The sequence below is a fragment of the Monodelphis domestica genome, chromosome 1, assembly GCF_027887165.1.
Source record: "Monodelphis domestica isolate mMonDom1 chromosome 1, mMonDom1.pri, whole genome shotgun sequence".
NCBI classification, from domain to species: Eukaryota; Metazoa; Chordata; class Mammalia; order Didelphimorphia; family Didelphidae; genus Monodelphis; species Monodelphis domestica.
The window spans coordinates 547,487,085-547,509,357 of NC_077227.1; the positions used below are offsets into that span (position 1 = coordinate 547,487,085).

At 36.4% G+C, this 22,273-nt stretch overlaps 1 protein-coding gene across 2 annotated transcripts in view; it reads right to left on the reverse strand.

Moving 5' to 3' along the window:
• The window catches only part of DCDC2C (doublecortin domain containing 2C), a 183,499-nt gene that overhangs the window by 28,593 nt on the left and 132,633 nt on the right, over window positions 1-22,273 (reverse strand). The window contains exons 13-14 of one of the 2 annotated variants that reach the window (XR_458801.2): window positions 9,663-9,731; window positions 9,140-9,200 (exon numbers count right to left, since the gene is read on the reverse strand). Coding sequence is in view for 1 of the 2 variants with exons in the window: in XM_007476177.2 (XP_007476239.2) it covers window positions 9,140-9,200 (61 nt within the window). In the remaining variant the exon portion in view is untranslated. The remainder of the gene's footprint in view (window positions 1-9,139; window positions 9,201-9,662; window positions 9,732-22,273) is intronic. The other variant, XM_007476177.2, reaches the window with a different exon arrangement.

Consider the following 22,273-nt stretch of genomic DNA (forward strand, 5'->3'; position numbering starts at 1 on the left):
AGACAACTGAAGGAGATATTTATCAACTAAAAATCAATTAATCCAAAATTTATCAACTAAAAATCAATTAATCCAAAATTTATTAAGTGTTTGCAAGGGTCAGGCACTCTACTAAACTCTGAGGATACAAAAACTAAACAAAAAGGTTTCTGCCCTCAGGTAGCCACTTTTCTAATGAGAAAGAAGAGCTATACCTTAGAAGGAATGGGGATTAGTAAGAAGGGAATCAGGAAATGTCTTTTGGAGGAGGTAGCCCTCAAGCTGAGTTTTAAAGGAAGTCAGGAATTCTAAGAGTGGAAAATTTGGAAGGAGAGTATTCCAGGCACCAGAAGCAGTCAGTGCAAACTGGAGATAGGATATGTGCAAGGAACAGGAGGTAGTCCAGGGTGGCTGAATTGTAGAATGTGTGGAAAGGAGGAGAATATAAAAAGATTATAAAAGGTAAAAGTATCTAGTTTGTGAAGAACTTTAATGCCAAATCAGTGCATTTCTATTTGGAACAAGAGATAATAGAAGCCATTAGTGTTTAGTTAGGAGGAGCTCTGTGATTTAGGAAAATCAGTTCAGTCACTATGTAGAGGATGAACTGGAATAGGGAAGACATGAAGCAGGAAGAGCAATTAGAAAGCTACTGCAATATTTTATAAATGAGAGGGCATTAAGATAGGGTCTTGAGGAGAAGCTGTATGTGTGAGAGGAGATGTATGCAAGAGATGTAGAAATATATCAAAATGATATGGCAAGTGATTATGTAAAGTGGACGAGAGAGGACTTGGAGATGACACTGAGTTTTCAAACCTGGGTAACTAAATGAAGGTGGCCCTGGAGAGTCACTGGGAAATTCAGAAGGAAAGGGGGTCTACAGTGTTCCAGGTAGATGATAACCCAACTTCTCTTTATGCTAGCTATTCAGCATAATAATTTCTAGTAATTGGAAACTCATTTCTTTGCACAGTACTTTATTCCATCATTAAACATGTCTAAATGTTAAGAAGTTCTATTTATGTTGGATCAAAATCTGTTTCCTAACACTTTATAGTATGATAAGATTTATGGTTAGAAGGAAACTTGGAAATGACCATCTAGTCCTACCTCTCATTTTATAGATGAGGATGACATTGAAAGGTAAACTTATTCATGGTCACTCAGCTAACAAACAGAAAAGCTATTTCTACTTTGCCCCCCAGTTCCACCACTTGGGACCACAATGGATGGATGTAGGATGTCCCAAAAGTCAAAGTATAGTTTTAAGACAGATAATAGAAAGCCCCTAACAATTAAAAATGCCCAAAGGCAAAATAGACTGCCTTACCAAGTAAAGAGCTCACAGGCAGTATTCAAGGGTGCACTGGCAGATGATTGGTCAAAGATATTGCAGAAAGGATTTCTCCATAGATATGGGTTAGATGAGATGGCCTCTGAGGCTCTTTACAGCTCTAGATTCTGTGACTCTGACCAGCCACAAAATCCATCTGCATCACAATTATGCCTCAGGCAAACTTAGTAAAGTCTGACAAAGGACATCAAGGAAAATGGGCATAACATGACTTGGGCCCATCACTGTAACTTCACAGAAAGACAGAAGGAAAAGGAGAACTTGAGAACATTATAATTAATTTTGCTTGGAGTAGGCTGCTTCTGCATGTCAGAGGAGGCTGTCAAAATAGACAGCATTTAGGAAAGAACAACAAAGCTATGATGTGCTTTTTGAACTAAAATCAAAAAGGAAGTCAGCCTCATTATGTGAATGCTTCACTGGTTACAACAGGCCTCTCACTGCCTATCAGACCCGAAGAGTTAACAACTGGCTCCCTGAGCGACAGTCTCCCATCTAAGCCTCAGAACACCAAATGGATTGGAAATTGCAAAAGCTGTTGAAAACGCATTTTTCCTTTCCCCACTCCCTGAAATCAGAGCAAAAAGATAAATACATGAGAATAACAAGATCTCAAGGTAGAAAAAGGATACTCTATTGGTCTTAGGGCTCCTCTGAGAGCTCATTGTGCTATCCAGTACTCAGGCTTATGACTCCACAAGGACCAGAAACAGAATGGAAAGACACATTTGCACCTGTTCAGGCAGAGAAAAAAGCAGGTTGATAAGATGAAAACACATGGCTCACGGGGCATCATGGAACCTCATCTGTCTAACTCCACCTTTGCCCCACAGGTGCCATTCAAGGACTTGTAGGAAAATTCCCTGGAGCAGAGCCAGAAAACCTGAATTTGAATTCTGGCTCCATTTCTTACTATTTATTGAACCTTAAATATGCAGCCTCATTTCTCTTTGCCTCTGCTTTCTCATCTCTAAGTCTTATCAAAAGTCATAATTAGAAACCATTGCACCTGGAGCAGCATTCAAGAGTTTCCCACCATTTGAGAACTTTTTAGTTTAATTATTTTTGCTAACTTCTGTTTTTAGTCTGTTGAAGGGCTTGTGCAATCAGAACCTCTAAATTTGTCATCCTTAGAAAAAGCCCAGATTTCTCTGCACCCTACTTACAGCTTTGCCTAGGATGCTAATTTCCCTAGACACTAGAGCCACCATCACAATGGAACTACAATGAGAAATAAGTTGAAAAATACAACAAAAGCTATAGACTTGTTTCCTGGGTAGGAACAAATTGGTTCTAATTTTCTCTTGTTTTTTTTTTCTTTCTCTTCTCTCTTCTCATCCCAATATATATAATGCTAAATAAGGCAGGAGGAAAAAATCCCTCTTATAAAGTCAGCAGAATTCACTACAGCTGAAGGATATAGTCTTTAAAATGCCTATTTTCTCCAACAAGTGATACTTGAAGCATCAGAAAGCATTATAATTTATTTTTTTAATCCTTACCTTCTGGCTTAGAATCAATACTGTGTACTGGCATTAAGGCTCCATCCCCATATTACTGTGTGTTCTTGGGCAAGTTACCTAACCTCTCTAAAATTCAGCTTCCTTGTCTATTGTGAATCTTAAAATTTCTCAGACTTGTGAATGTTAAAAATTCTCAGACTCTACCTTAGAACATTTGGTTAAGACCATTCCCCATTTTAAACAATGAAGGTACTTGATCAGGAATGTGAGAACTTTACATTACTCCACCCATACTTAAGCATACTTTAGGGGAAGATAAAGTTGTGAACTCTTTACTGAACAATGAAAAGTACTTAACCCATACTTAAAGTAAAGCTAAAAAACCTTAAGCTGGGTCTATTTTTAGATCTAATACAAAAAGGTGCTAAGTACCTATGAAGGTCAGGCAACTTGCAAACTTGCAAGGGACAAGCTTATCAAAAGAGGTGTGAAGTTTTAGTCTACTCAGGTGTGAATTAAGAATGGTCAGTCCTGTGAAAACGTCTACTGTGATTGGTAGATGTGGGAACTTAGGGGAGGTGCCATAGGAGAAAATTCTCTTTAAAAGGAGATCAGAAAGGCCTCTGAGGAGTTGAGCTTGTCAAAGCTGAATTAGAGGGCTCGGTGGCTGAACTTAGTGGTGCTGAGGAGCTAAACTGGAGGGTCTCTCTGAACACTAGAATCTTGCTTGGGACAAATCTTGTGGTGAGTGATTAAAGACTGACTGGTCTCTCTTAAGGCTTAAAGCCTAGGCTGGCCTAGGCTTTTTCCTATTATTCCCTCTTACTCTGTTTCTCTCCCTTTCCTTAATTCCTTTATTTTGTATTAATTAAAATCTCCATAATACCCAGCTGACTTGGGTATTTAATATTTGGGAATTTTCCCATGGCGACCATTTTATTTTTGATTTGAAACCATATTTTCGCGGTCACAGTTTATGGCAACCACTCTTTTGTCTATAACAGTTTATGCCAACCACTCTTTTAAATGTTACACTATTAAATGAAGGGACCACATTGCCAGGAAGTGTCTGAGGTTCATTAATTTTGAGAATCATGATCTGGTGCGTGGATCTAGTGATTTCCAATGAGAGAATAGCACAAGGAAAGACACCCAGAATTCTCTTCTAAAAGCACAGAGGTGCTTTTTTATCTAACCTGGAAATCAAAGCTTTTCTGATATAGCCAAGAAATGGTCTACCAAATTAGGGCAGTGTAGTCCAGTGGAATGAACAATAAACTGAGACTTAAAGCAACCATGGCATGGGTCCTAGTGCTGCCACTAATTTGACCTTGAGTAAATAATTTTCTCTCGGAGCCCCCAGTATCCCTAGCTGCAAAGGGAGCTAGAAATTTGAATCAGGCCACCCTCTCTGCCCTAATCCTCTATCAAACCATTCCAAAGGCTCTTTTGGTATCCATTGGCTGGATCTTTGTATCACTAGATGGAGTTGTGGAGCTGAAATATGATTCTGCTCACATAGAGTGACACGCTCCCCGACTCACTGCTTCAAGGTCATTATGCTGTTAGGAAATTATATGATAAACTTCCCTTGCCATCAAAGTGGCTTCATTTTTAATACTCCAATATTCTTGTTAGGGGCTCTCCGGATGGAAGGATGAAAGTGTTTCCAGCTACGCAGTAATGACAAATGGAAAAATCAGTTACAAGCCTTCCAAGAAGGATGTTAATGAGCAGTCAGAATCCCCAGTCATCCCCTGCATAAACTGGAGATGAATGCAGAAAGATCCTAAGAGGTGGGAGAATTGAAAGGAGGAAGGAAAGTTAGAGACTGGAGTCAGAAATAACATGGACTCAAGAAGTAGGGGCAGGGGAACTTTGATTAGGTTCTTAGTCATTCATAGGTGATTTTTCACCCAAAACCAAGGGTGAGAAATGCTGCCATCTTTTACATCATTTCCCGAGTCAATCTTCACTTCTGCCTTCTCTATTTAAAACAGTTTTCTATTTCCTTTTAAGGTGCTGAACATGTTTCAGTATATTTCACGGGAAATAAGGAATGGAAAAAGCAAGCCTTCCTTAAACTCCTATTTGGAATTTGACTTGGTCATGTAATTCTCAAAGCTTTAGTCAAAGTCAATGACTTTCTGAAGCTTCCAAACACATCCTGAGCTCTCTAGCCTGTGCCATGGCTCCAATGTCCCCTATGCCTAGAACGTCCTTCTCACATTCATTTTTATGCCTTTTGTTATACCCTTAAGAGAATATTCTTTTTCACTCTCCATCTTCTAATGAAATGGAAAACTGGTGTCTGGCATCTGAGACAGTCAACAAATACTTTTTGACTAAAAAAAGGAAAGGTCTCACTGTCTGTCCTTTTTTCATTGAGGTGCTTACAATCCATGCAGTGTGCTATAATTCCTGAGTGGTCAATAGTCAGTATCATACAAGTTAGCATTTTAATGACAGCATTATAAAATGACAAATTCCATTGTTGGGTCAATATCTTAACCAAAATTCAAAAGAAACAAAAATAAAATTTATCAATCGATGCAGGAATGTAGATGTGCTCTTTGTTCACCTCTAGTCATCTAGACATTCGTACATCCTTAGACTATAGGAGAATATACAGATGCATGACCTCAAGTTCAAAATATAAAAACAGATTTCTTTTTAAAAGCTGTTGGAAAATAGGTATTTGTCTTAGAAGAAGCCATTTTCTCTCTTGGAGACTCTTATACCTCATCTATAATATAAATAGTTGACTAGACAGTGTTTATGGTCTTATTTCTCTTTATATTCAGTTATTTAGTGGTCTTGTCTACTCCTGTGACATCAGTGATCATGTCTATACAAATGACACCCCAACCTCAATATCCGGCCTCAGCCTCTTCCCTAGACCTGTAGCCCAACTGCCATCTGGACATCTCTCCTTGGGTGTTCTCCTGATACACTCAATATATTCAAAATTTGCCACTCTGCCCAACATCCTATTTCTCTTGATAGCAATTTGATTCTCCCAGTTTTCCAGGCTGGAAACTTTGAATTTATATTTTATTCTTCCCTCTTCCTTACCACCTGTGCCCAGCTAGTTCCCAAGTCAGTCAATCAAGGGTAATTAACCTGCTGTAAAAATAATAAGATAGGGGGAAAGGTGAAAGTAAGTTGAGCAACAAATATTTATTATGTACCCATGATGTGCCAGACACTATGCTAAGCACTGGGAATACAAAGACAAAAATGAAGGTTCCCAAACTCAAGAAGCTTACATTCATTGTCAAAGGAAATATCTTCTATAATATATATACACAAAATATATGGAGGAAAACTGAACCTGTTATTTTCATGTACGGAGCTTCCAGGGTAGAACTTTCCCTACAATGTAGGTCAACATCTTCTCTTCAATTGGAACTATACCAAAAGGGCTATAAAACTCTTTGACTCAGAAATATCCCTATTATATCTGTACCTCCCCAAAGAGACCAAAGAAAAATGAAAAGAACCTATTTATGCAAAAATATTTATAACAACTCTTTTTGATATGGCAAAGAATTGGAAACTGAGGTGATGCCCATCAATTGCAGAATGGCTGAAAAAGGTGAGGTATGAGACTGTGATGCAACATTATTGTGTTATAAGAAATAATGAACAGGGTGATTTCAGAAAACTCGGGAAGACTTACATGAACTGATACAAAGTGAAGTGAGTAGAAGCAGGAGAACATTGTGCACAGAATGTGACAAGGAAATCACTTTAAAAGACTGATATATATATATATATTAATTTAAGGTCACCAAGGAATTCAGCTATGTAATTCCTAAATGAAAACTCAAGTCAGCAGTCAACCTTTTATGGAGTTTAATTACAAACAGGAGGAAGAAAGGAATTAGAGATAGAGAGAGAGAGGGAGAGAGAAAGGGGAGAGAAGGGAATAGGGCTTAAATACCCCTTCTGTTTAGGCTGGGCCAAAAGGCCCAAGCCCTTAGATAGCTGAGGCAAAGAAAAGAGATCAGTCCCTATCACTCATGTGACCAAAATGGAGAAACAGTCTCAGGGGCCTCCACCTCCAGCTTCCTTCAGAGCAAGCTTCTCAGAGCACAACCTCTCAGAGCAAAACCTCTCCAACCAACCACCCCTAGTCCTCAGACCCCACTATCTTTAAGGAAACCATCCAAGTTCCCTCCCCTCAGTTCTCACATCTACCAATCACTGTCCATGTCTTCCCTGTGCCAATGGTGGCTCTAGCTTAACCCAGGACTGCCCAGAGGTCTGTGGCTTTGCACATGTCTGTTGAAGGTCATATTCTAAAATAATTAAATTTTGATCTATGCTGCAGCCCTTCCTAAATCCTGTTAGGACTGAGTAGGGTGGAGATTGTAATTTCCAAGACCTGGTTCTGTCATTCCAAGTATCTCTATTGTATCAATTCTAAAATCAATCATGACTCAAAGAACTTCCTGTTCTATGCTTAAGCATAGGTCAAAGCCCTTTCCATTGTTCAGCAAAAGGTTTCTGTCCTAAAGTAATCTTAAGAAGGGAGGAGGAGGAACCTCCCTTGCCAATGGGGTTCACATTCCAATAGAGTTCCCACTATCAGTATGAAATTCCCTACAAGCATGAAACCTTCCAATGGTGAAATTTCCAACATTCACAAGTCTAAGAAATTTTAAGGTTTACAAGAAACAGTAATGACGTATGATGATTGGCTGTGAATGACTTAGGTATTCTCATAAATACAATGATCCAAGACAATTCCAAAACACTCATAATGAAAAACACTGTCCACCTGCTGAGAAAGACCTAATGGATCGAAGTCTGTATTTTTTAATTTTCCTGATTATTTTTGTGTTTTTTCATCTGCATTTTCTATTACAAGATAGCTAATATGGAAATGTTTTATGACTCTACAAGTGTAAACTATATAAAATCATTTGCCTTCTCGAGGGGGAAGGGGAGGGAAGGAGAGACTATGGAACTCAAAAAAAATTCTTAAAGTAATGTTTAAAATGTTTGTTTACATATAATTGAGAAAAATAAAACAAAAATGCAATATAAAAAATTTTTAAACATAAAATTGGCAACCCCTAAAACAATTAAAAATAAAGAGTTGCCTAGAACACTGAGAAGTTAAGAGATTTACTCTGAGTCCACAGCCAATAAGTGTCAGAAGTGGAACATGAATCTAAGTCCTCCTAGCCCTTAGTCCAACCCTTTGTCCACTATGCTACAAACTGCCTTAGATATATACAGATAGAGAGAGACAGAAACAGACAGAGAAACATGGATATATGAGGGAGAAAGAAAACTATGTATTTATCTAGTTACAATTATATAATAGAGAGAAGGTAAATGTTTCAGAAGTATCTAGAGTAATCAAGAAATATCTCATATGGAATGTATAGGTTTGACCATCTTACCCTCCCTTTTCAAAAATCTTCATTGATTGTCTATTGCTTATAAAATAAAAATATAAACTCCTTAACCTGGCATTCAAGACCTTCCAAAATCTTGACTCCAACCTTCTTTTCAACATTTTCAAATTCCCTTTTACACATTCAAATAAAACTTTACTCTTCCCCAATTTCATATTACCCTGTCCAGTTTTCATCTTTCTGCCTATGCTGCCTCTCATGGACAGAAGAGACCTACATCCCCACCAATGTCTCTACATGTTAAAAATCCTTCCCATCCTTAAGAGTCCCAACTCATATGTTATCTCTTCAATTACTCGATCAATAAACATGTATTATACACCTACAATGTGCCAGGCACAAATGGAAATAGCACAAATAATAATGATGATGATACTTACATGACATTTATATAGCAGATTAATATTTAGCAAACCTTTTAAATATATGCTCTTATTTGGAAACACCAACAGATTTGGAACTAAAGACTTTATTCAAATCCTGAGCAGCTTCTATTACTGCATGTGGTTCTTCATCTATAAAATCAGGAGGTTGGCTAGAAGACCTCAAAATTCCTTCCAATTCTGACTTCTTTGATCTTTTGAATCTGAGTGATTGTAAGGTACTTAAGGGCAGAAATCACATCTATACTTGGTTATGTATCTCCTCTATCAAATAGCATGGTGCTTTATACATATGCATTTAACCAACACTTGTCAAATGCAGGGGGAAAAAAGAATGTATACAGTAGCTGTGTTTCAGGAGATGAAATCTGATCTGAATAATAACAAAATCACTTCTAGTTAAATATATCATCACTATATCATCATATCAGCATGTCTTGAACATCATTCTAATTCACAGTTATATTTCATTAAATTACTAGGGAAATAAATACTCTCCAATTCTTTACCATCTACATAACATACCTTTGACTTTTGGTCTGAGAAAAAAGTCAAACATCTTTAAAGGCCATCCTCTTTTGCTTCCCTGTAAGAAAAATTCATCAAGGTTAATAAGTGTTTTCATCTTTTAACTCATAGAAATATGAATTTTTAGGATTAAAATATTCAGCTATATTTGGATCCTAGGAAATGAAATAATAATATAAAAATTGGCATTTGTATAGCACTTGAATATTTATAAAGTGCCTTATGTACAATGCATAAATTTCATTTGATTTTACATACGTTATTTCATTGTGATAAAAGTACAATAGGTATTATCTCCATTTTGCAAATGGAGAAAGGCTGAGAGAGATTAAGCATTTCAACCCTGGTTATATAGCTAGTAGGTGGTATCTGAGATGGTATCTGAGGTGGAATTCAAACCCAGGTCTTTTGTATTCTATTTCCAGTGTTCTACCCACCATGCCATGCTACTTCCTCTTGTAAAGAAGGTTAACCCATCAAAGACAATAAATTATTTATAACAAGAGAGAGTGTCAGTTACCTCTCTATTCCACTGCTACTCAACTGCAAGTTCTAGTTCTGTATCAGAATGAAGGAAGGTAGGTGTACTCTAAGACAAAAATAATAATCATCATCTTAGGTCACATGTCTATATGTGCTTTCCTTACAACCCTGAGATGTAGATGGTAACAATACTACTATCATCCCCACAATATACAGAAGGAAACAGACTCCTAGACTTTAAATGATTTGTCCATGTACACAAGGAAAGTTGAGATGAGATTTAAACCCAAGTCTTCTGTCTCCAGATCTAGTACTCTCTTTTCCTCCTGACCTTGCTTCCCAGATATTAAATACTTCAGTACCATATTACAGTCCATAGTGAACTTGAGAGGTCCAATCTGGTGTCTACTGATCTCTAGACCAGTAGACTCTTAAAAGTCGGGGAAATTAAACAGCTCCAAGATTGTCAGTGTCTGGGATCCAATGGAACTATTGGGTCTATGGATCCAATTCTGAGTACCCAAGATCATATTCTAGATACCTAGAACACCCTATAAATATCATCCCCACCACACACCCCAGGAAACTTCTTGATCAAAGATTACCCAGAGCAAAACTAAAAGTTGGGGGTTACTCAAATAATATCAGCTTCTGGCTCGCCAAAAGCTCAGCCCAAACTATAATCTTCTACAGAGACATATGTGAAGTAGCAGCATGGACCCAGGATGTTACAATAAAAACTACCTCATTTCCTCTTCATTCAGCAAGAATTTATTTTTTTAGTTTGTTCTAGAAGTAAAAATTTATTATTTATTCATTACTAAAGCTATAAAGAATACATCAAAGGTATGCAAACAGTATATAAAATTAACATTCTATTTTTAAAAATACTAAACTATATAATAAAAAATAAGTTTTGGGGAAAGCTGGGTGGCTCAGTGGATTGAGAGCCAGGTCTAGAGAAGGAAGGTCCTATGTTTAAATCTGGCCTCAAACACTTCCTATCTGTGTGACCCTGGGCAAGTCACTTAACCCCCATTGCCTAGCACTTACCACTCTTCTGCCTTGGAACCAATACATAGTATTGATTCTAAGATGGAAGGTAAGAACTTTTTAAAAGGGAATATGTTTTGAAAAGCTGCAACAACCACTGTTGTTTTTAGAAATTATTAAATATTTAATGTATAGTTATATACTTCTGAAATTTTAATATTCATTTAAGTTGCAATGTATGATCAAGAAAATGGATCTTTGTCACCATTAAACATCTTCAGCAAACATTTTTAAAATATCTATTATGTAGGTACCTTAGCAGAGATACTAAATGACTATCCTAAGGGCTAACAAATAAATGAAGATAAATAAGACATAGTTCCTGTCTTCAATGAACTTGCAATTGAATTAACTGGGGTAAAATATGTACCAACAAGATACTAAGAATATTTGATAATGAGAGAGATCATTTCTAGCTTAAGTGTAGTGGGGACCAGAGCAGGTCTTGTGAAGAAAGTGACATTTGAGTTGGATTTTAAATGATGGATATTATTGGAATGTAGATGTGGAAGGAGGAAAGGGAGAGGTGGCTGGGTAAGAACAGAAGTCAGGAGGCTACTGACTTAGGATCCTCACCTATAAGAAGCTAGAAATAAAAAAAGAAACATAGTGAACAACATATATTACAAAAACTAAGTATACTCTCTTTATTCAAAGGAAAACTCCCAGTCATTTGTTCTTTTGACATTGTTCTAACAAAAACTCTTTTATCTAGCACTCTGAAATGTACAGACTTTTTCTCACAACTCTATGAAGTATGTGGTACACAAAGTTTTATGTTGTTCTTCAGGCATTTCAGTTATGTCCAACTTTTTATGACCCTATTTATGATTTTTCTTGCCAAAGATACTGGAGTGGTTCCACCATTTCCTTCCCTAATTCATTTTATTCTACAGATGAGGGAAAAAAGGCAAATGGGGTGAAGTGAATTTCCCAGGATCACATAGCTAGTAAATATCTGAGGCTGGAACTCTGATCCTTCTGACTTCAGGGCCAATACTCTATACACTGTACCACCTTGCTGATAAGGAAACCAAGGTTCAGATATGTTAAGTGACTCTCCTGTAGTCATACAATCAGTACCAGAACCAAGATTTGAACCCAGGGATTCTAGGAAATCTGAACTGCATCCCATATTGCTGTTTCAGAGGACTATGTATACTAAAACTTTTAAAGAGTTTCCTCCCAAAAAAAAAATAGTTCCAGGACTACAAACCAAACAGCACTAAGAATGGTAGGAGGTAGTTATCTACTTACATGGTGTGCCTTGTTGCCCAAGGAGGCCAGAAATGAGCTGGGGCTATATTTTCATATAAAATCATCCCAATTAGCCCAGGATGCCCTTTGAAAGCTTTTGTAGAACAATTTGTAGGTTCTGAATTTCAACCACTTAAAACTAAATACTAGAAGGGCTATTAGATACAAACCACTCACTTCCTTTAGTATGTCATAAAAGAGTTTCTAAAACATTCCACAAAAGCAATGGACTGCAAAGACTGGCATCAAAGATGACAATGGTGCTTTATGGCCTTTTCCGGGGCCAGTGGAAGCATTTCCTATACAGAATTGACAAATGGTCCCCCCAAAGTATTGTGGCTCTGAACTAATAAAAGTTCTTCTAAGACATAGATGCAGAGTAGGAATGGATCATAGAGGACATCTAATCCAACCCCATCATTTTACAGATAAGGAAACTAAGACCCAGAAAGTCACTCCTCCAAAGTCGAAGAGATAGTAAACAGCAGACCTGAGGCTTGAACTTGTGGCTCCTGGGTCAGAGCAAGGACTTTTCTCCTGTAACAGTCTGGAGTCAATCTTTTATGCTTGACATAGGAGAAAGTATAAAGGGTGCGATTATGCTGACAAACTCATTTCTTTTTCTTTTTCACCCTAACCATAATATTTATTGGGAAAGGAAATAGGATTGGGAAAAATGGGAATAAATGGGAGGTTTCTATGGGGTATGGAGGAGTTAAGGGGAGAGAGGGAACACTGTTTGGTGAATCATGGGAGGGAGATGCCCCCTGCTGAGAGGAAACAGCAGGGGTCCGATAAGGTTTTTTATTGCCTTGATGACTGAAAAGAAGTTCAGCTCCCTCTATGACCAGAAAAGATAGTCCACTCATCTGACTGCGAATTAAAATAATATAAAGTTTAATAATCTAGTTGGAATTGGGAGTTTTTCCTTAGCTTCAGAGTATAGGGCCAGGCCCTAGAGTCTGGCGGAGGGTTTGTCCCACTCCCATCTACTCTCGTTGTTCTAATTCAGAATCTTAGCAATAGACAGAAAGCAAACAAGAACAATTCTAACCTTTAGAAGCCTGTGTCTTTGGGCTGAACCAAGAAGAGCATGCCACTCCAGACTGGGCTGAACAAGCTCCTCTCTCCTCTGACACCCGGAAGCCAGACCCCTGCCGGCACGAAGGAAGGACTACTCACAAGACCCCACTGCCACTCCCGGCAGGAAGGAAGTGCTAGTCACAAGACCCAACTGCCACTTCCAGTTGTGCCCTTCCCCCACAAACTGTCAGTGTTGTTTCCTTTCCACAATCGTCCCCTTTTTTTGTTGTGACCTTCCCAAGGTCACATATTTATATGATAGTTATTAATTTAGTAAATCTACTCTAAGGAATTCTTAGCAGGAAAGTTTGGGCAAGGGTAGTTTTGGATTTTACAATAAATTCAGTACAATAAATGTTGAAAAAACTATTACAAAATTTGAATCTTAGTGATAATACTACTTATTCTAAGTTAACTAAAACTAATACCTTATTTACAGAAATTATTTACATATAATACAACAATACACATTGTCCCACATCATGATGTCAGTCAAATAGAAATATCTACTGATCTTTCTATTTGCCTAAGACCCAATGGAACTAACTATATACATATTTACATTTTGCATAAATACAATTTCAGACCCTTATTTATATAAACAAGGTCTCTCAATGTCAGTTTGTAATTTTGTGTTTTGTGTCTAATAGTGTTGTGTTGAATTAATACTTATCAAGTTTCTTCAGATTTCCACTTCTCATGTTGACTGATGGATCTCTTCTTTCTTCCATGTTATGTAGTGATGCATGCTATTTCCCTAATATGTGAAATTACTTTTGTTTTATTATTTCAACACACTCAATCTTACATATAAGTCTCTTTTTCCATCTGTCCTCTAATATAAACAAATTTACAAGTTCAAAGTCTTAGCTGTCCATTTTAGCTTTTCCTCTTTGTTTCTTGTCTCTAGCATCTTTTCTTGATGCTTTCCCTCTGGGCTGGTTTAAAATCTTTTCCTCTGGGATGCTTTTCCTCTGGGATTCTTTTCCTCTGGGTTGCTTTTCCTCTGGGTTGCTTTTCCTCTGGGATGCTTTTCCTCTGGGTTGCTTTTCCTCTGGGTTGCTTTTCCTCTGGGCTGGAAAGTTGTCTCGAACATTATGTGTCACTATTATTTCTTTGTGGTGTACTTTTTATGTTAATCAGTTTTTGTTTTCATTTCTCAGCCCTATCTGTTGTCTAATTATTTTCGATGTCTGTTACAGTGGTGTTGAACTTTTTCTGGTTTCACGTGGGAACAGTGAAACCATGAATCTTTCCCTGCAACTTTTATAGGTAGTAAGCAATACTTCATGTGGTCCAGTCCATTTTATGTCTGTAGCCAATTTTCTATTGACATTTTTTAAGTATACTATGTCTCCTGGTTTGATGTTGTGCAAATTGTAATCCAGGGGTACTATTTGATGTATCAAGCCCATTTCATGCAATCTACTATTCTTGTCTGTAAAGCTTGTATATATTTTGTTAATTGACAATCTCCACCTATCATGGCAATGTAAGCTGGTTTACAAGTCCTTCCTTGCCAAATTGCATGTCCATATAGCATATCAAATGGAGAGATGTGCAAATCTCCACTGGGTCGTGTTCTAAGATGGAACAGAACTAATGGCAGAATGTTTGTCCATTTTTTGTTACGTCCGTAAGGCATTTTGTTATTTGGCTATAGACTGGGATCCATTGTCTACAGAAACCTGTCACTCCTAAAAAGGCTCTCAGTTGTTTCTTAGTCTTTGGCACACTGAGCTTCAGTATGTCTTCTACTCTTTTCTTGGAAATTTTTCTCCTCCCCTTTTCCAAGATAAATCCTAGGTATTCCACTTTAGGCATGACCCATTGTAGTTTTGATTTGGAAACTTTGTGACCTTTGTTTCCTTTCCACATAACTCATAAATTAATCAAAACAGTCCCCCTTCTAATTTCTTCCACTTCTACCACAGGGAGCTCTGAGTTTGACACAGACAGAGCAGTTTCAGTGAGGAGACTGCATATCTATATAGAAGCCATAACTAGGACAGGGCAAGCAGGGATTTGTCCCATAAAGAAACATTTAGAATATATTAATAGAAAATATAGAGTTTTCAGCAGTTTTATCAATCCATCAACACTCACTTATTAAGAATATACTATGGATCAGTTACTAAGTTATATTCCAAAGATACAAAGACAAAAGCAAGACAGCCCCTGCCCTCAAGTTTAAATTCTAATACTGATTCAATGAGTATATGTGTATATGTTTACTCACATATAAATTAGTGTTTTTATATATAATTATATATATGTATATATATATATATTAGCTAACATTTATGTAGCACTTATTATGAGAGTTGGGTATTATCCTTATTTTACAGGTAGGGAAACTGAGGCAGCCAAAGGTTAAGTGACTTGCCCAGGGCCACATAGCTAGTAAGTGTTTAAGACTAGAGTGGAACTGCCTGTTTTTGTGCAAACAGATCTTTTTCTCTTTTTATTCTTTTTTAATCTCTTTGAAATACAGACTTAGTAGTGGTATTACTGGCTCAAAGAGTATGCACGGTTTAATAGCCTTCCAAATTGCTCTAAAAAACAGTTGGATTGCTTCACAACTCCACCAACAGTGCATTAGTGTTCCAATTTCCCACATCCCATCCAACATTTGTCATTTTCCTTTTCTGTCATATTGGCTAATCTGATAGGTATGAGGTGATACCTCAGAGTTGTTTTAATTTTAATTTCTCTAAACAGTAGTGATTTAGAGCATTTTTTTCTGTTATGACAGATAGTATGGGGGGATGGGGAGAGGAGAAAGCAGAAAAGACTTCATTCAAAAGGTAGTGCTTGAGTGAGTCTTGAAGTAAGCCAGCTAAGCAAAACTTCTAAGAAGTGGTGGTGAAAAGAGAATTTGCTCCAGGCATGGAAGATGAGGAAATATTTTCAGACCCAGGGATGAGAGATGGAGGAAGTGTCTTTTGTACAAAGATGCAAAAGGGCAGTTTGGTTTTATCATAAAGTACCTGAAGGGTAATAATGTGTAATAGTGCATAAAGATGCCTTTGTGGATAGAATGAAAGGTCTGGAGTCAGGAAAACCTGCGTTAAAATCTCAGACACTTACTAGCTATGTGCCCCTGGATAAGTCATTTAACCTCTGCTGGCTCAGGTTCCTTATCTATAAAATGGGGAGAATAATAGTATCTACTGTCCAGGGTTGTTGTGAGGTTAATAATTATAAAGTGCTTTACAAATATTCAGTTGTTATACAAATGCTAGGCTTTTATCATTATCATTAATAGTAGTCAAATTAGATCTAGAAAGACAGAATGGGGCAAAATTGTGAAAATGTTAAATAATAAAGAGGAGTTTATAGGGTATGCTGGAGGTAATAGAAAGTCAATAGAGTGTATGAAGTGGGGAGCTGATATGATCAGACCTGTTCTTTAGGACTATCACTTAAAGAGCATCCACATAGATAATGAATCAGATTGGGGAAATATTTGAGGCATATTAACAGCTAAGCTTAGAACTTGACTTAGAATTAGTGAAAATACGAAGCTACCAAATGGTGCACAAAAGGCCACAATCCAGGTAAGAACTTCACCAACACATTACTGTGGGTTCCCTATATAGATATATTTCATACTGATTGTCTCAGGCATATCTGATACTATGTCCCCTAGGTGCAAAATGTACTAGTTGTAGCTCTGGTTCTTATGATACTTAAAGTCCATCCCTGAATTCTCATATTGCTCCTGGATCATACTAATTCTTTTTTAAAACCCTTACCTTCCACTTTAGAATCAATATTATGTATTGGTTCCAAGGCAGAAGAGTGATAATGACTAGGCAATGGGGGTTAAGTGACTTGCCCAGGGTCACATAACTAGGAAGTGTCTAAGGCCAGATTTGAGCCTAGAACCCCCATCTATATGCCTGAGTTTCAACCCACTGAGCAACCCAGTTGCCCCCAATCCTCCTAATTCTTTATCACTTTCTCTCTATTTCTTATGTTAGGTGAGAAGGAAGATGAAAATGAAATAAGGGAGGCAAGAAGGTATCTTAGTGGACAGAGAGCCAGATCTAGAGATGGGAGATCTTAGGTTCAAATCTTGCCTGGCAGTGTGACCCTGGGTAAGTCATTTAACTCCAGTACCTAGCCCTTACCACTCTTTTGCCTTGGAACCAACTTAATATCAATTCTAAGACAGAAGATAAGGGTTTTTTAAAAAAGAAAATAAGTCTTAAATCAGTGAATAAGGATTTTTATCAACTCTGGTAAATGCTTTGGCTTAGGGGATTAATCATTTCAATTCACAATTATAAAAAACTTGGCATTATTTGTCTCATTTTATCCTGCAAGAACCTTGTGAGTTCAGAGTACAAGAAATTAACAGGAATTTTTCATTTAAAGAAATTGAGGCCTTGACAGGTTGTCTGGTTTATCCAAAGCCACTTATTAAGGAAGTGGTACTATTAGGTTTATTTCGTAAGGTGGTTAAGGAAAAACACCTATATGCCCTCCTAAAACATTTATAGTACCTCTTTTTTTGATGGTAAAGAACTGGAAATGGAAGGGATGCCAATCAATTTTGGAATGACTAAATAAGTTGTGCCAAATGATTATGATGGAATACTACTGCACCATAAGAAATGATAAGCAGGTTAATTTTTTTTAATATGGAAAGACCTACATGGAAATATGAAGAGTGAAATGAGCAGGACCAAAAGAACATGATATACAGCAACAGAAACGTTGCTTAAAAAAATGGCCTCCAGGGGGCAGCTGGGTAGCTCAGTATTGATTCCAAGAAGGAAGGTAAGGGTTTTTTTAAAAATGGCCTCCAGAAAAAGAACTGATAAAGAGAAACAAGCAAGACATAGTTTTATGTATACATATATCTTTTTGTCAAATGATGCCTTCTCTAAAAAAGGAAGGAGAGGAATGGTAGGAGATACCTGGGAATTTTAATGTAACAAACTAATTTTTCTTTTAAAAGAGTGGTGGAACCAGGACTCAAAACTCAGACTACTTGACTCTAAAATTTTGTTTGTTCCCTCTCCAAATGCAGCAGTATGTACTACAACAACCTTCATTTTTGAAGCTAATAGTCTAAATGAAATTGGTCTATGATTGTTCATTCCAGTTGTTTTTTTTTTACTGTGGGAAATTATAAATTAACTATATGTTAATCTGCTCCTTAAGACCTCCTCCTCTTTCTCCCTCCCAAACTGTCTAGGACTTACTGTGTACCTGTATATTTATAGATGTATGTATATATATACATATACATTCTATATTATCTATATTTATTAATTTTATATTGATGCTATGTATTTTAACTATATTTATTTTTCCATGAACAGGTAAGCTCTTTGTGAGTAGGGATTGTTTCATTCATTATACTTATATTCCTAAAAACTAACAACATGTCTGGCATATAGTGCAAATGTTTAATAAATAATTTTACTGTTAATTATTGACTTTTTTATCTTATTTATAAAAACAGGCTCATGATGCATTAAATAATGAATTGCCTTTGTCATTAATATATTTACTATGAAAATATTCCATTGTAAGCATCTACTCTGGTAGACATTTTCTTAAATACTGCAAGGGTTGCTTCTAAAATACCGTACGTATAAAAAGAATTTTTACTTATGTTTCATGCATTCTACTAGCTGTGAGTCGGCCCCTTTATTTTTTTCTTTTAGGTAGATGTACTTAGATCTTTTAACAGTCAAAGTCCTCACTTCAGATAGCCAAATTATTTGCTATGGAAATGACAAGAATTCTGTAAATATTAATTGAAGATAATGGATGATTATGTCCTCTTGGGAAATTAGTGACAGGAGCAATAAGAAAAACTTTCTGGGAAAAAAGGTATCTATTCCAATTGCTGAGTCCTTTCTTTTATAGACAGATTTTCAATCTTGAGAATATAATAATGAAAAAAATCAGAAACCAGAAAACAAAAAGCAGGAAATGAGATAATGTATAATGCCTAAAGAGAAACTGGAAATGACTGCTTAAATACTTTGGGCACAAAGGAAAGATTAAGGAAAACACTGGTTCTTTGTGAAACATGAGGAGGGGGGAAGTTCAGTTTCATGGACATGGAAAAATAGTCTTGAAAGAAAATGAGTGAGAATACTGAAGATAGAATTACAAAGAAGACCTGGATTTGATATCTAACTCTGGCACTTCTATACTAATATGACCTTGAATAAGTAACTTAATCTCACTGAGGCTCAGTTTCATACACTATAAAATGGGTATAATAATACCTACACCTCACAGGAGCATTTGTGGGAATGGGCTTCAATATCTTTTTACAATGATGGGATTGGACTAATGTGACCTCTAACATCCTTTTTAAAACCTACAGTCTGATATGTAATCACAAAGCACTACATAACTAGAACCTATTATTAATCTTGTTTTCCATTACTCTAATTTGGGAGGAAATGTCATCCACACCAGTCAATGCATATATCAAGGAGCACAGTGTTTCACAAAATAGGGAATTCGCAATGAAATGTTAGTCCTGCTCACAAGAGGCTTACAATGGTTAACAAACAACTGACATAAAACAAGTAACGGCATGGTAACTGCTAACTATAACAGCTAAACTATATGTTCAGTGATAAATGAAGTAGCCCAGGAAGCCTTTGTGGAAAAAGTAGGACTCAAAGTGAACCTGTAGAATAAGACTGGAATCAGGAAAGAAAAGAAAGAAATGTATTCCAGGTAAGAGGATCATTAGCCAGGGGGTCGAAAGTGAGAATAAGACTTGTGTATTCATGGGATAGAGAAGCTTGTTTGATTGGAGGAGTTTCCATTAGGGAAGTACAATTGAATTGGGAGGTTAAAGGGAAATTATGGAGACTTGACTAGCCTAGAAGAGGTTCCAGAACCAAAGAATCAGGATCACAAATTCCAAGATGGAAGAAAACTTGAAGATTGTATATTTCAATATATAACCAAAAAAGAAGTCTCTGAAGGATTGGTGACAAGTGGCAAGCAATTCAGTCTCTACATAAAGACCTCAAATGAGAAGTAAGACATTATCTCCCAAAGGGGACATTCCATACCTGGAGACCTCTAATTGTTAGTAGCTCTTACTTTATATCAAACTAAATTTTTTATCTTTCCAACTACCATGAACTTCTAGGAGTTCTACCCTCTGGAATCAAGTAAAATAAGTCTAAACTCTCTTATATACAACCTTTCAAAATACTTGAAGATGGGGGAAGCTGGGTAGCTCAATGGATTGAGAGCCAGGCCTAGAGATGGGACATCCTAGGTTCAAATCTGGCCTCAGACACTTCCCACCTGTGTGACCCTGGGCAAGTCACTTAACCTCCATTGCCTAGCCCTTACCACTCTTCTGTCTTGGAACCAATACACAGTATTGATCCCAAGATGGAAGTTAAGGGTTTAAAAAAAATTGAAGACAAGAAGTTATACTTACCTTCCCAAAGTACCCACTTCATGCCTTGCTTCTCATTTACTTTAAATTATTCCTCATAAGGCACAATCTTTTTTCCTTTTTAATATTTTATTTTTCCCAATTACATGTAAAATAATTGTTAACATTCTTTTTCTAAAATTTTTAGTTTCCAATTCTACATCTTCCTCTCTTTTCCCACTCCCCTTCCTGAAAGGGTAAGCAATAGGTTATATATGTACCTTCATATAAAATGTTTCCATATTAATCATGTTATAGAATAAGACATATATTAAAAAAAAAACAAGAAAAATAAAGAGAACAGCAAGCTTCAATCTGCATTCAGACTCCATCAGTACTTTCTCTGGAGGCAAATGGTATTTTTCATCATAAGTTCTTTGGAATTCTCTTGGATCACTGTATTGCTAAGAATAGCTAAGTCATTCACACTTGATCATAGTACAATATTCCTGTTTTGTGCAAAGTGTTCTGATCCTGTTCACTTCACTTTGCATCAGTTCATGTAAATATTTCTGGGTTTTTTCTGAAGTCTTCCCTCTCACCATTTCTTATAGCAAAATAGTATGCCATTAGGAGCACTTAAGTAGCAATTAGGACAGGAGTCAGGAGGACCTGAGTTCAAATTTGACCTCAGATACTTCCTGGCTTCCAGGACAAGTTGTTTTACCCCAATTGCCAAGATCTTGCCAATCTTCTGTCTTCAAATTGATACCAAGACAGAAGGTAAGGGTTAAGGGAAAAAATAATATACCATTACAATTATATACTACAATTTTGTTTAGCCATTCCCTGATTGATCAATATCCCCTCAATTTCCAATTCTTTGCCATCACAAAAAGAAGTGCTATAAATATTTTTGTACAAAAAAGTCATTTGCCATTTTTTTTACCTCTGGGATACAAAACTAGTAATGGTATTGCTGAATCAAAGGGTATGTTTTATATCCCTTTGAGCATAGTTCCAAATTGCTCTCCAAAATGGTTGAATCAGTTCACAACTCCACTAACAATGTATTTGTATTCCAGTTTTCCTCCAACATTGGACATTTTTCTTTTCTGTCATATTAATTAATCTGATAAGTATGAGGTGGTATGATACCACAAAGTTGTTTTAATTTGCATTTCCCTACTCAATAGTAATTCAGAGCATTTTTTCATAAGACTATCACTTTGAATTTTTCATCTGAAATATGCCTGTTATATATCTTTGATCATTTGCCAATTGGGGAATGACTTGTATTTGTATAAATTTGAACAAATTCTCCATATATTTGAGAAATTAGGTCTTTATAAAACACCTTTTCTGTAAAAATTTTTTTCCAGTTTTCTGATTTCTTTCTTATCTTGATTACATTGGTTTTGTCTATACAAAAAAAATTATTCAATATAATCAAAATTACACAATTTACATCTCTTAATATTCTGTCTCTTGTTTGGCTATAAATTCTTTCCTTACCCATAGATATGACAGGTAAACTATTTCATGCTCCCCTAATATCCTTATGGTTTTACCCTTTACTTTTAAATCACATACTCATTTTTTACCTTATCTTGATATATGATGCGAGTTGTTGGTCTCTACCTAGTTTATCCACCATAATATTTTCCAGTTTTTCCCAAATTTTTTGTCAGAAAATAAGTTTCTTGTGCCTTCAAAAGCTTGGATATTTGAGCTTATCAAATATTAAATTAATATTGTTATTTACTTCTATGTATTCCGTACCTAATCCATTCCATTGGTCTACCATTCTATTTCTTATCCAGTTCTAGTTTGTTTTGGTGATTACCACTTCATAAGATTTGGTATGGCTAGGC